Consider the following 15,036-nt stretch of genomic DNA (forward strand, 5'->3'; position numbering starts at 1 on the left):
GACTCTACCTGTGAGGGTACCGGAGAAGGTCCTCAGGGATGCCCAGGCCTCATTTGTGAAGTTTGTCTGGAACGATAAACCTCCACGGATAGCCCTCACTGTGCTTCGGCTCCCCCGCTCCGAGGGAGGCCGAGGATTTCCCGATGTCAAATTTTATTATCTGGCTGGCCATCTAAGTCAAATAGTGGCCTCATTTGTACCCCGCGGCTGTATTGCCTGGGTTGATCTTTCTGCACTTTCTATGGGAATTCGCTCACTGGCTTCGCTGTGGGGCCTGGGCAAACCACACCTGCTGACACTTAGAAACGCCTTCCCCTCCCTTAAATTTCACCTATCTATCTGGCATAATTATCTTACGAAATATAATCTGTCCGCTTCACACTCCCCTCTTACACCCCTATGGGACAACCCGGATTTCCCCGCTGGGATCCCTCCCCGTAAGTTCACATCTTGGTTTAACGCTCGGATCCTTGTGGCCCACGACCTATCCCTACAAGGCCATTGGATGTCAATAGATGATATCAAATCCAAATTTCCCTCACTGTCCCCTCCCTTCTATGAATATTTTCAACTTCGGCATTTCCTCCTCTCCCTGCCTCAGGTGGAAACTCAACGGGACCTTACTCCCTTTGAATCTCTATGCCTTGCAAAACCAATAAGCAGAGGATTGATCTCGCAGATATATACCATGTTGGTCGAGGCCTCCTCTGGTCCGCAGACCCGCCATGAACGGGAGTGGGAGAGGGACCTGGGTCCCCCTCCAGACGAAGCCTGTTGGGAAGAAGTACGAGAGGGCATCGCTAAAAGCTCTATCTCTACCCGACTCAAGGAGACATCCTATAAATTGTATTATCGGTGGTATTATACCCCAGACAAACTATCTCGGATGTTCCCTTCTGCCACCCCGGTCTGCTGGCGGGGCTGCGGCCAACGTGGTACTCTCCTCCACATTTGGTGGACCTGCCCACGTATAGTTAACTACTGGAAAAAAGTACTTGACATATTGAACTCCCTATCGGGACTTAGGCTCACATTGGACCCGTGGATGTTTCTACTAGCCCGCCCTCACACAGACCTTGATCCCTTAATGAATAAATTATTCTCTTATATATTAGTAGCGGCTAAATCTTTAATAGCTAAGAACTGGAAAAACTCTGTCCCTCCCACTATACCAGCTCTGAACAACTATATCTGGTTCGTAGCTAATATGGAAAAGATCACTTATTATCTGCATGACTGTCCCCACAAATTTGAGCTCGTTTGGGGTCCCTGGTTAGTCGCGACGTCTCCCCCACCATGAGGTCTGGCCCATTCTTCTGACCCGCTTACCAGGACGCTGACCAGGCTATGCCTGGGCCCTCCCTCCGGGCGCCGTTTTGCCCTTCCAGGTCTCTATTGGATATGTAATGACACATAACCTGCAGGTACACCTATATTGTGTTTAGTGTATACACTCTCCATGAATATATCAGATATTTTGCTCCTAATGTGACATGGAACGGTCCTGCTATCCCTCTTCTCTCCCTTTTTTTTTTTTTTTTTCTTTTTTTTTGTTTCCCCCCCATACCCCCCTCCCCCTCTTTCATTATTCCCCGATGTTCCTGCTTTTCCATGTATATCCTCCCCGTACCGGGAGAAATTCTTGTTTTCCTGTTTCAATAAGCACGAAACTATTTGAAAAAAAAAGCAACACCATGTAGACTGTCATTCATGCTTTATTCTGCAATTGATTCTGTAATATGTACCGTAGATTTTTCAGTCTTTCATGGTGTAAATAAATAAAGTGTTTAAAAAAAGAATTACCCCTCCCTTTTAGCACCTGAGTGACATCACAATCTGATTGAGCAGCTTGCCAATATATATGCACTTATTCCAGTGTCATCTGCTGATGTAGCTATGTTTAATTACCCTGTATTGTCATATATTGTCTTCAACTGTAAATTGCTGTTTTCCTGTTTTGATTATTTGTTTATGTACTCTGTAATTGGGTGCTGCGGAACCCTTGTGGCGCCATATAAAGAAAGAAAAATAATAATAATAATAATAATAATAATAATAATAATAAGTATTTAATGGATACAACCATAAAATGATGAATGCAAATGGAGAATTCAATATAAAGAAACACAATACAGAGATTAGCACATTTGCCATTTTATCAAAATAAGTACACTTTTCACATTCACAAATAAATATTGTATAGACTATATAGACTACCTATAGTGATCAGAGATTAATAATAATCTAATGAATATGATCCATTTAGCTGAGTGTAGAACACTAATTGTAATCAGCATTTAAGTCCAAGCCATGATAATTTTTCTGAAGTTGACAAATACTCCTTTGTTGGGTTTGCTGATAGAAAAGAATGAAAACATAGTTAGTGGAGTAACAGAGTATAGCTCACAGTACACAGATCATAATTAGCCAGGTTACAGAGCATATCTCACAGTACACACAGATCACAGTTAGCAGGTGTTACAGAGCACAGCCCACAGTACACAGATCATAGGCCCTCATTCCGAGTTGTTCGCTCAGTAATTTTCTTCGCATCGGTGCGATTTTCCGCTAACTGCGCATGCGCAATGTTCGCACTGCGACTGCGCCAAGTAAATTTGCTAAGAAGTTTGGTATTTTACTCACGGCATTACAAGGTTTTTTCTTCGTTCTGGTGATCGGAGTGTGATTGACAGGAAATGGGTGTTTCTGGGCGGGAACTGGCCATTTTATGGGAGTGTGTGAAAAAACGCTACCGTTTCTGGGAAAAACGCGGGAGTGGCTGGAGAAACGGGGGAGTGTCTGGGCGAACGCTGGGTGTGTTTGTGATGTCAAACCAGGAACGACAAGCACTGAACTGATCGTACTGGAAGAGTAAGTCTCGAGCTACTCAGAAACTGCACAGATAAATCTTTTCGCAATATTGCGAATCTTTAGTTCGCAATTTTGGTAAGCTAAGATTCACTCCCAGTAGGCGGCGGCTTAGCGTGTGCAATGCTGCTAAAAGCAGCTTGCGAGCGAACAACTCGGAATGAGGGCCATAGTTAGCAGGTGTAATAGAGCATAGCCCACAGTACACAGATCATAGGGGGTCATTCCGAGTGGGTCTGGGACTCCAGGTCGACAACAAAAAGGTCAACACACCTTAGGTCGACACCAATTGGTCGACACACCTTAGGTCGACATGGACAAAAGGTCGACAGGAACAAGGTCGACATGGAAAAAGGTCGACATGAATTTTTTATGTTTTTTTGGTGTCGTTTTCTTCGTAGAGTGACGGGGAACCCCAATTAGTGCACCGCGTCCCCTCGCATGGCTCGCTTCGCTCGCCATGCTTCGGGCATGGTGCCTTCGCTTCGCTCGGCACAGATTACCACTCCAATCGTAATCCACGTGGATCGTTAAGTATGAAATGGTTCCAAAAAAGAAAAAAAATTGTGAAAAACTCATGTCGACCTTTTTTTCATGGCGACCTTGTTCATGTCGACATTTTGTCCATGTCGACATAAGGTGTGTCGACCAATTGGCGTCGACATAATGTGTGTCGACTTTTTTGTTGTCGACCTGGAGTCCGGATACCATTTCGAGTTGATCGCTCGCTAGCAACTTTTTTCTGTGCTGCGATCAGATAGTTGCCGACTATGGGGGAGTGTATTTTTCGTTTTGCAAGTGTGCGAACGCTTTTGCAGCCGACAGCACAAAAAAGTTTGTTGCAGTTTGACAGTTCTTCCTGTCAATTTCCTTGCGAACGCCCATGCGAATGGATCATTCGCACAAACCTATCCCTGACTGGCGATCCGCTTTGTACCCGTGCGTCGCGCCTGTGCATTGCAGTGCATATGCATGCGCAGTTTAGATCTGATTGCCCGCTACAAAAACGCAGCCTAGCAATCAGGTCTGAAGTAGGCCCATAGTTAGCAGGTGTTACAAAGCACAGCCCACAGTACACATACAGTAGATCATAGTTAGCAGGAGTTACAGAGCACGGCCCACAGTACACACAGATCATAGGGGGTCATTCTGACCCATTCGCATGCTGCAATTTTTTTCGCAGCAGTGCAAACGGGTCAGAACTGCGCGTGCGCGCAGGTGGCAATGCGCAGGCGCGTCACTGCCCGGCGACGGCCGTCGCCGCTCAGCGACGATATGGACAAAGAAATCGTTTGCAGCAGAGAGCGCTAGAAGATTGACAGGAAGAGGCCGGCCGGGGGTGTCTACTCACCGTTTTCAAGGCATGTCCGGGTGAACGCAGGCGTGTCCTGCCATCTCCAGGGAGGGATCCTGACGTCAGCTCCGGACAAGATCATCGCAGCGGGTGAGTAAATCCTGAGCTGTGCAGAAACTGCACAAACTTTTATTTGTGCAACTCTCTGCACAGCAGTTCGCAGCCCTGCACAGCGAATCCCCCCTCCCGCGTAGGGAGTGACTACCTGATCACAGCAGTGCTAAAAGTAGCCTGCTAGCGATCAGGTCGGAATCACCCCCATAGTTAGCAGGTGTTACAGAGCATAGCTCACAGTACACAAATCATTATACTTTGATATGTAATGAGATCCAAGTATGACTTTACTTACAGGGGTTAAAGGGTGGATGAGGCTGGAGAGGCATGGGGTGTTGGAGAGACGCAAAAGGAGATGACACTGGTGGAAGGAAGACTGCACTGAAGAGACAGTGGATGGTGTTGGAGTGACATGGGGGATAAAGCTTGTGAGACATAAAGTGGAGCTGTAAAGATGCAGGGAGGGATGATGCAAGGGAATGACGCTGGAGAGACATTGGAGCATGGTGTGTCCAGTATGTTTAATCAGGGAATTTCACATTTTACCCTGACCCAAAACTGCTATTGTTATGTATTATCTGGTTTAAACTCTGTTGTATGAAGATAACATATTATTCTTACACAAACAGGTGGCTTCCATAACACATGATTTCCTATACGCATACTGAATACCGGCTCAAGAAACTGGCTGCCTAGTGAGGCTCAATTTTTTCAGAGGTCCCCGTTGCAAAGCAACCACCTTATCAGTAAGAAAAGACTAAAGCACAGGGAATAAATAGGCATGCAAAAAAAAAAAAAAAAAATACAAAACATGGGGCACCCAAGTGACAAAGACTTGGGAACCCCATGAAAAAAAATTCAGAGGGGTGGCAGAAAAAAATTAACTGAGAGTGACACTGATAGCATAGAACAATAAATATATATATATTTTTTTTTTTTAGGATACAATTTTTATTTTGGTTGTTGTACAAAGAGAAACAAGTATACAAACAGAGGATACATCGTCAGTTATGTACAGAGCAGGAATCCAAGAGAACTTAGTCTCTTAACATGAAGAACTATTCCAATTATTGTACATTAATTTAAGAACAAACAGTGTTGAATATAGAGTAAAATGGATTGCAAAATGAGGATTCAGTTATAATTATCCACATAAAACTGAGACGATGTTTTTAACTAGAGATTAATAATGAAGAGAGAAGAAGAAAGAGAAATAAAAAAAATATGAGAAATAAATGAATAAAAGGGAGGCGGAAGTAGGAGGGGAGAGGGAGGGGAGGGAGGGTCCAATCTTTATCTTCAGGAGTGGATCGAAATGGTTTGTAGTCACCTAAACAGTTTTGTTTGTAGATCATTGTGTAGTGGAATTAGGAGTTTTCAATGGTACGCAAATGGTGCCAGTCAGTATTTTCGTATACTTTCATAATTCTGTCTTGGGTAGACGGGTCTAAAGAAAGTATGAAAGGGGACCATTTGGAATAGAATCGATCAACATGCTTATCCATATCAGGGAAAGTACTATTCCTATCAAAATAAAGCAATTGTAAGAGTTTTAACTTCAATTCTTGTAGGGAGGGAGATGATGTAGAGATCCAGTGGGTGAGAATGATTTTCTTTGCAAGTGTCACAATGGTGGCCAACAACGGAATATAGGGAGAAATATTACTGTTGGGGAGCCAGTTTTTAAAGTTTGCACACAAACATGCCAATGGGTCAGGGAAAATATGTGTAGTGAATAAAGAGTTTAGGTAGACAATTAATTTATTCCAGAAGCGTTTTATTTTCCCGCATTCCCAGAAGCAGTGGAAAAAATTAGCGTGAGAGCTATGACATTTAAAACAGGAGCCTGAGGTGTTTGGGATCATATGACTTCTTTGAGCAGGGGAAATATAGGCTCTATGTAACGTTCTCCAGTGAACTTCTTGAAGGTAAGAGGATTTCAGAAACTTCATGGTTTTAGAGCTATGTGCGAAAAGAATCAGGGGGGAATCAATGTCTGGGATATCATTTTGCCATGTTAGTGCTAGTGATTGCCAAGGTTTAGTGTTGGAGGTCGGTAATAATAGGGTATAGATATATTTTACGCGGTAGGGGGAAGAATGTAATAGACGTAGCAGGGAATTAATAGGATCGAGAGAGTTCTGATATCTAGTTTTGGGATCCAGAGAATAGACGAAATGTCGTGACTGTAAGTACATGTAAAAGTTAGAGGTATGTAAAGAAAACAGCATTTGAAGAGTAGAGAAAGGTATTATCTGTCCTCCTGGGTCGAAAACCTGGGAGGTAAGAGAAAGGCCTTTATCTTTCCAAGTGTGGAAAATTGGGTTGGATAACAAGGGATGAAATGAAGGATTACCCCAGAGTGTATTATAAGGAGAAGAAGTTGCATGTCTTGTTAATTTTTTATTGATGGTAATCCAAGTGGAATAGGTGTCATGAAACATAACATGGTGCAAAATATTAGAAGGAATGTCAGATTTTTTAGAGTGAAGAAGGGCGCTTGGAGAATATGGACTGAAGAGAGCAGTATCTAGAAAAGTTGAAGTATAAGTGGATTTAGAAAGAAGCCAATCTGAAATATATCTGAAATGAATCGCTAAAGTATATAATTTTAGGTTTGGAAGAGACATGCCTCCATGAGATTTGTGCGACTGAAGCTTTTGGAAAGCAATTCGAGGGCGTTTATTTTGCCATATAAATCGAGAGGTAATTTGGTCAAAGCGTTTCAAGTCAGATATAGAAAGGCTAATAGGAAGCATTTGTAGTAAGTAAAATATCTTGGGAAAAATTATACTTTTAACTACCGCTATTCTTCCAATGATAGATAATGGGAGATTAAGCCATGAATCATATAGTGAGGAGATTTTGATGAGAGATGGAGTAAAGTTCAGTTTATATAAAGAGGAGAGATCAGAGGGAATATGTAAGCCTAAGTATTTAATTACCGTTTTGAGCATAGGAGAGAGAGGAGGGGATGTGGGATGGAGAGTGAAAGTATTGGGGCCTTCAAGACGTAGGATTTCAGATTTAGACATATTTATTTTGAATCCTGCCTGAGCGCCAAAATTATTTATCAGTGAAAACAGATTAGGTAAAGAGGAAGAGGGGTTAGATAGAAAAAGTAATAGGTCATCCGCATATAAAGCAAGTTTTAGTGGAATATTACCGACTTGGATCCCGTGAATGTTAGGAGAATTTCTAATAGAGATTGCCAATGGTTCAATAGCAATGGCGAAGAGTAGTGGAGAAAGAGGGCATCCCTGACGAGTACCTCGAGAGATTGCGAAAGGAGTAGATAAGTGACCATTGCAATAGAGCTGTGAGGACGGAGCGGAGTAAAGGGATTGGATAACCGATATGAAGGATGCGGGAAAACCAAAAAGTCTCATGGATCTGAAAAGGTGTGGCCATTCCAAGAGGTCAAACGCCTTTTCTGCATCTAAGGCTAAAACGATATTATCTGATAAGGCAGGATGGAGTTTTAAATGTTGGATTATAGAAAGCACTTTGCGAACATTGGTCACAGAGTGACGGCCCCATATAAACCCGGTTTGGTCTGGATGTATTATGTGAGGGAGAGAGAATTTTAGACGGTCGGCTAAGATTTTAGTAAAAATTTTATAGTCAGAATTTAATAGTGAAATTGGGCGGTAGGAACTTGGGAGGGAAGGGTCTCGACCTGGCTTCAAGAGAACTTTGATTGTGGCACTATTAAAATATAGAGGAATGGATTTTGAGCTAATTATTGAGTTGAACAATCCCAGAAGGTGTCTATCAATTTTATCAATCAAGAGTTTATAAAACTCATTAGAAAAGCCGTCTGGGCCTGGAGCTTTATTAGGTTTCAAGTGAGTAATAGCTGAGCGAACTTCTTCTATTGTGATGGGTTCATCTAGGGAAGCAAGAAATGTAGACGGGATCTGGGGTAAAAGGGGAAAAGACCAAGGTTGGGGGAGCTCATCAGTGAGGGGAGATGGATCAGAATATAATGCTTCATAAAATGATTTCATGAGAGAGGTGATGGACTGAGGGTCGTTAGTTAAGGACCCATCAGGGAGCTTTAGTGGATGTACTAACATGGGAGGGGAGGTACCTTTCAACATGTTTGTGAGAAGCTTCCCTGTTTTATTTCCAAATTTGTGGAACCGGTAATCGACTTTAAATTTATATTTATCACCCATCTGGGAGAGAAACGCATTAAACTGGAGTTTTAATGTTAAATATGAGGATTTATTAGACGGGGAGGGGTGGGATTTGAACATTTGGAAGGCAGTGGAAAGTGCACGTTGTATTTCTAGGTAAGATTTGGTATAGTTTTTCTTTAAGGCAGAGGAGTATGAAATAATATTGCCCGAAGGACCGATTTGGCTGTTTGCCAAAATAAAGAGGGATCTAATTCTGAGTGTTGTTCATTTGAGAAGTAGAAGGTATCCCAGGATGCCTGTAGTGAATCACAAAATTTTTTAGAGTTAGAAAGGTGAGAGGGGAATTTCCAATGGGGGGATAAAGTCTGAAAGGGATGTAAACTGAGAGAAAACCATATCAAGGCGTGGTCAGAAATAATAATGGGTTCGATATTAGAGTCCGTGACTGAGGGAAAAAGCTTTTGGGTAATAAACGCATAATCAATTCTAGAAAATGTATCATGGGCAGAGGAATGGCAGGAAAACTCGCTTTCTATGGGGTTTAGTGCACGCCATATATCGATTAGCTGTAAGGCTTCGGAAAAGGTAGGGATACCAAGTTTAGGGAGGCGTTGAGGGTTTCTAGAGGTGTTGGAGCGGTCTAAATAATTAGAAGACACTAAGTTGAAATCTCCACATACAATGAGATTATCATTAGAAAATGGGGTTAATTTGGCTATTAACAACTGAAAAAAGGATTTTTTGTATGTAGTGGGGGCGTAAATATTGCAAAGGACCAGAACATATGACTCAATAGAGAGACTGACTATCAAATAGCGGCCATTGGGGTCAATGTCAGAGGATAGTAGAGTGATATTAAGGTTACGTTTTGCTAAAAGGACAACCCCTCTAGATTTAGAGTTGTATGGGGCCGCTGCTAATAGAGACCAGTGTGACATCTGCAATTTCATGGATTCCTGGAGAGATAAATGAGATTCTTGCAGAAATGCTACGTTGATATTCATTTTGGATAGATACATGAGGATCTTGCGACGTTTAGACGGGGAATTAATTCCACCAACATTCAGAGTGCCAATCTTTAGGTTAGACATTTAAATAACCAGGAGAGGAAAAAGAATGCAAAGATCAACCATATGTTAAGTGATTGGATTCGAAGAAGGGAGTAGGGCTTGGGGATAGGGGGGGGGGGGGGGCATGGGAGATATACAAAAACATACAAGAAGATTTGGTTAGCGTTTGGCAAGCAAACAAACTTCCGGGCCAAAAATTCAAAATAATAACTGAGATTATTCCAAACATAACTATTATTCCGGATCAGCGCTCCAGATGATTTCCCGACTACGGCATCTGGGGAAAGTTATTCTAAATAGAATAGTAGAGCTATTCTAAGAAATGAAACGGTAGGCAGAGGATATATTAAGAAACATACTAGTACTAAATACTAAATAATAGATAACAGTAAGCATATATGTTGTGATAATCATTAGCAGAATATAAGATGGTCTGAAAACGAGGATCAAAGTTAGTGGCGGTTGCTCGTTGAGATGATTTACAATAGGATATAATGGGTCTAACGTCATGCAAGGCATTGACCAACAGGCTGACAATTATCATAAGACTTAAAGAACAATAAAACTGCTTTAGGTGAAGTTAATTAGATAAGAACGAACAGAGGGAGTAGCCCTTAATATTACAACAATATGATGTGAACCTTAAGATCAAGTATTAGGGGATGAGGCGGCGTCAGCAATGTCGTCATGGTCATCTGTAGATCCTTCTTGAAGGTAAGAAGTTGCGTCTTCTGGAGTGGAGAAATCAAGGTGTTTGTCTCCATCGTATATCCGAAGTTTCGCTGGATAAAGTAAGGAGAATTTACGTTTGGCGGATACCAATCTAGAACAGATTGGGTTAAAGGCCTTTCTTGCTCTTGATAATTCGGCAGAAAAGTCTTGGAATATGAGAAGGCGGTTGTTCTCCCATTGTAAGGACCGAATTTTTCTAGACGCAGTCCATATGGCAACTTTGTGAAGATAGTTGAGGCATCTGAAAAGGGTAACTCTGGGGCGGCCTTCAGCGGATCGAGGCGGAGGACCAACACGATGTACGCGTTCGATCACTAAATCTTTGCACGATTCGGTAATACCGAGAAGTGTTGGGAGTGTTGTCTGTACAAAGTGAGATAGTTCATCTCCTTTTACCGATTCTGGAAGGCCTACCAGCCTAATATTATTCCGTCTGGACCTGTTTTCTGCGTCGTCTAGCTTCATCCACAGCTGGTAGTTCTCTTTTTCAAGACGTTTGACACAACCCTGAACATCAGCCATATCATGACATAGACCCCCAATTCTGTTTTCGTTAACAGAGACTTTATGCGAGAGTTGTTGCAGTTGGAGTGAAATATCGGAGACTGCTTTCGATAACAATGGAGAGATAGCTTGGGTTATGGCTTCAGTAAGGTCTGCATATGTGATAGGTGAGTCAGGAGATCGGCTATTAGGAGTATTACGTGAGGGGGATTGAGATGCAATTAGTTTCTTGGGGGCTGGAGATGAAGGGGGGGTGGTAATGCCAGGAGCCATGGTAGAGTTAGCTCTCCTTTTCTCTTGTCTAACTGGGAGAGAGGAAGGATTTGCCGAGGCTACAGGGTTGGGGGAAAGGAAACGGTCCATTGACAAATGGGGGTGAGAAGGGGTCGGATAATAAATCTCTCCGTCGGCAATGTAAGAACAGGCTGGGTGTCGTATGAAAAAAGTATTGTTCTTGTATAATAAAGTGAGGCGTCAGGGAGCCGCAAGTACTGAGCTTGCAATGAGTGTTATTGTGGTGAAATCCTAGGAAGAATTGTCAGTTAGATTGAGAGATGGTGCTTTGCAATGCAGATCATGCCTTATTTCATCTACTGGGGTGTGCTGAGGGCTTATAAGGACGAGCAGCCGAGAGGACTCTGGGATGATGTGGACAGACTATGTAAGATGTGTCGCTTGGTGTGCAGCTTCTGCAGCAGGTTATCAGGCAGGAAGAACAGGAAGAGCACAGCAGCAGCGAGGAGAGGCGGTATAAGAATAAACACCGAGCCGCGGTTGCTATAGTTACCAAACCTGTTCGTGGGGCGGCTGGAAGTTGAGACCGTCTGTGAGGAGATCTGCCGGCGGTATTTTATGTAGGAGCAGGAGCCGGGAGCGCTACAGACCGTGGCGTTCGGCCTGTGACTCTGTACGCTCCGAGGCGGGCCCCGCCGCTGTGCGCCGTGAGGCGGGTGATTATCGTGGCCGGAGGGCGGCTCGCCAGAGGTGTCAGAAACCGGCGGGAGTTCGCGGGACGGGTCCGCTGGGGCTTGGGGAGGCTAGATGCTCTTGGAGACTGACTGTCCAGTCGGTATAGCGGTGCCGGAGTCGGGATTCACCGGAGCTCTACTGTGGAGCGTCCTCACAGCATGAGACCGACCCCGGAAGCTAATAAATATATTTTTAAAAAGCACATAGAATGTGTTTCACACCATCATACCCCCTAAAGTTTAAGGGGGCCTCAGCAGCGCCCAGCCTTTAACTTTACATTTTCCTATATACAACAGTGGGGTATATTTACTAAGCTCCCGATTTGACCGAGATGCCGTTTTTTCTTCAAAGTGTCATCTCGGTAATTTACTAAGCAAAAATCACGGCAGTGATGAGGGCATTCGTAATATTTTGGAAGTCCTAGGAAAAAATCACGAATCAATACACCATCGGTCAAATACGCCTGCAATTTGGTAGAAATCGGGAATTTACTAAAAAGTGCAAATCACAAACACTGCCGACAATAGCCAAACACTGCCGTGCTGAAATACAATTCGTGAAAAAGTGCTAAAAAAAAATAGACCTGCTTTTTTTTACCGTGATTGGATAGGCAGGCACGGATCCATGAGATCCGTGCATGTTTTTCAGTGGGAAGGGGTGGGAAATGTTTGAATTTGTTAAAAAAAAATGCGTGGGGTCCCCCCTCCTAAGTCAAACCAGCCTCGGGCTCTTTGAGCCGGTCCTGGTTGCAAAAATATGGGGAAAAAATTGACAGGGGTTCCCCCATATTTAAGCAACCAGCACCGGGCTCTGCGCCTGGTCCTGGTTCCAAAAATACGGGGGACAAAAAGCGTAGGGGTCCCCCGTATTTTTGAAACCAGCACCGGGCTCCACTAGCTGGACAGATAATGCCACAGCCGGGGGTCACTTTTATACAGCGCCCTGCGGCCGTGGCATTAAATATCCAACTAGTCACCCCTGGCCGGGGTACCCTGGAGGAGTGGGAACCCCTTAAATCAAGGGGTCCCCCCCCCTCCAGCCACCCAAGGGCCAGGGGTGAAGCCCGAGGCTGTCCCCCCCCATCCAAGGGCTGCGGATGGGGGGCTGATAGCCTTTGTTGAAAGTGTTGAATATTGTTTTTAGTAGCAGTACTACAAGTCCCAGCAAGCCTACCCCGCAAGCTGGTACTTGGAGAACCACAAGTACCAGCATGCGGCGGAAAACCGGGCCCGCTGGTACCTGTAGTACTACTACTAAAAAAATACCCCAATAAAGACATAAGACACACACCTTGAAAGTATAACTTTAATACATACATCCACACCACCATATACACATACTTACCTTATGTTCACACGAGGGTCGGTCCTCTTCTCCATGTAGAATCCATGGTGTACCTGTTGAAAAAATTATACTCACAAAATCCAGGGTAGAAGGCTCTTCTGCTTGTAATCCATTTGTAATCCACGTACTTGTCAAAATAAAAAAACGGACACCCGACCTCGAACTGAAAGGGGCCCCATGTTTTCACATGGGACCCCTTTCCCCGAATGCCAGAAACCCTCTCTGACTTATGTCTAAGATGGTTTCTTCAGCCAATCAGGGAGCGCCACGTTGTGGCACCCTCCTGATCGGCTGTGTGCTCCTGTACTGTCTGACAGGCGGCACACGGCAGTGTTACAATGTAGCGCCTATGCGCTCCATTGTAACCAATGGTGGGAACTTTGTGGTCAGCGGTGAGGTTACTTTCGGTCAACCGCTGACCACAAAGTTCCCACCATTGGTTACAATGGAGCGCATAGGCGCTACATTGTAACACTGCCGTGTGCCGCCTGTCAGACAGTACAGGAGCACACAGCCGATCAGGAGGGTGCCACAACGTGGCGCTCCCTGATTGGCTGAAGAAACCCTCTTAGACATAAGTCAGAGGGGGTTTCTGGCATTCGGGGAAAGGGGTCCCATGTGAAAACATGGGGCCCCTTTCAGTTCGAGGTCGGGTGTCCGTTTTTTTATTTTGACAAGTACGTGGATTACAAATGGATTACAAGCAGAAGAGCCTTCTACCCTGGATTTTGTGAGTATAATTTTTTCAACAGGTACACCATGGATTCTACATGGAGAAGAGGACCGACCCTCGTGTGAACATAAGGTAAGTATGTGTATATGGTGGTGTGGATGTATGTATTAAAGTTATACTTTCAAGGTGTGTGTCTTATGTCTTTATTGGGGTATTTTTTTAGTAGTAGTACTACAGGTACCAGCGGGCCTGGTTTTCCGCCGCATGCTGGTACTTGTGGTTCTCCAAGTACCAGCTTGCGGGGTAGGCTTGCTGGGACTTGTAGTACTGCTACTAAAAACAATATTCAACACTTTCAACAAAGGCTATCAGCCCCCCATCCGCAGCCCTTGGATGGGGGGGACAGCCTCGGGCTTCACCCCTGGCCCTTGGGTGGCTGGAGGGGGGGACCCCTTGATTTAAGGGGTTCCCACTCCTCCAGGGTACCCCGGCCAGGGGTGACTAGTTGGATATTTAATGCCACGGCCGCAGGGCGCTGTGTAAAAGTGACCCCCGGCTGTGGCATTATCTGTCCAGCTAGTGGAGCCCGGTGCTGGTTTCAAAAATACGGGGAACCCCTACGCTTTTTGTCCCCCGTATTTTTGGAACCAGGACCAGGTGCAGAGCCCGGTGCTGGTTGCTTAAATATGGGGGAACCCCTGTCAATTTTTTCCCCATATTTTTGCAACCAGGACCGGCTCAAAGAGCCCGATGCTGGTTTGGCTTAGGAGGGGGGACCCCACGCTATTTTTTTTTTAAGTTTAAACATTTTTTTTTTTTTTTTACAAGGTGCACAATGAAGCCCAGCACGGATCTCTCAGATCCGGCCGAGATTCATTGTATTAAAGTTGGCAGTGTTTTACAAGTCACTCACGTAAAACACTGCCAAAAAAACCGAATGACATCGACATCGGTAAAACGGAAAATGCAGAATACGACAGCTTAGTAAATTAGCCGTAATAAATTCAAAAAGTTGCAAATTTACACTTGCGATGTCATTCGTGATTGAACTTTGACCTCAAACGGGAAAATACGAATCTTAGTAAATTTACCCCAGTGTGTGTGTGTACACATGTATTCATCCCAGTCATGGGAAGTTTCACCTTGCTCTTGCATTCTCCTTATTTGTGTTTCCAATGAGTATTTCAGTACCAATTTAACTATGAAGCCATAATTTTAGAGAAAAGCTTTCAACATGTTTTGCTCTGCACACCTTGTTGCGGTTTTGTTGGTGGCAAAGCACCATCTCAGAGTACTGTATCTCCGTCTAATGTTGGGGAAGGG

The 15,036-nt window shown here is 44.1% G+C and overlaps 1 protein-coding gene across 4 annotated transcripts in view; it reads right to left on the reverse strand.

Annotated features, from left to right (window-relative positions):
• Window positions 1–1,725: 1,725 nt before the first annotated feature.
• The window catches only part of LOC135050849 (uncharacterized), a 135,097-nt gene continuing 121,786 nt past the window's right edge, over window positions 1,726–15,036 (reverse strand). For all 4 annotated transcript variants that reach the window (XM_063957142.1, XM_063957141.1, XM_063957140.1 and 1 more), the window contains one exon: window positions 1,726–2,355. In XM_063957142.1, coding sequence (XP_063813212.1) covers window positions 2,298–2,355 — 58 coding nt within the window. In that variant the 3' untranslated portion in view covers window positions 1,726–2,297. The remainder of the gene's footprint in view (window positions 2,356–15,036) is intronic.

This window comes from Pseudophryne corroboree, chromosome 2 (genome assembly GCF_028390025.1).
Source record: "Pseudophryne corroboree isolate aPseCor3 chromosome 2, aPseCor3.hap2, whole genome shotgun sequence".
In the NCBI taxonomy this organism is placed as follows: Eukaryota; Metazoa; Chordata; class Amphibia; order Anura; family Myobatrachidae; genus Pseudophryne; species Pseudophryne corroboree.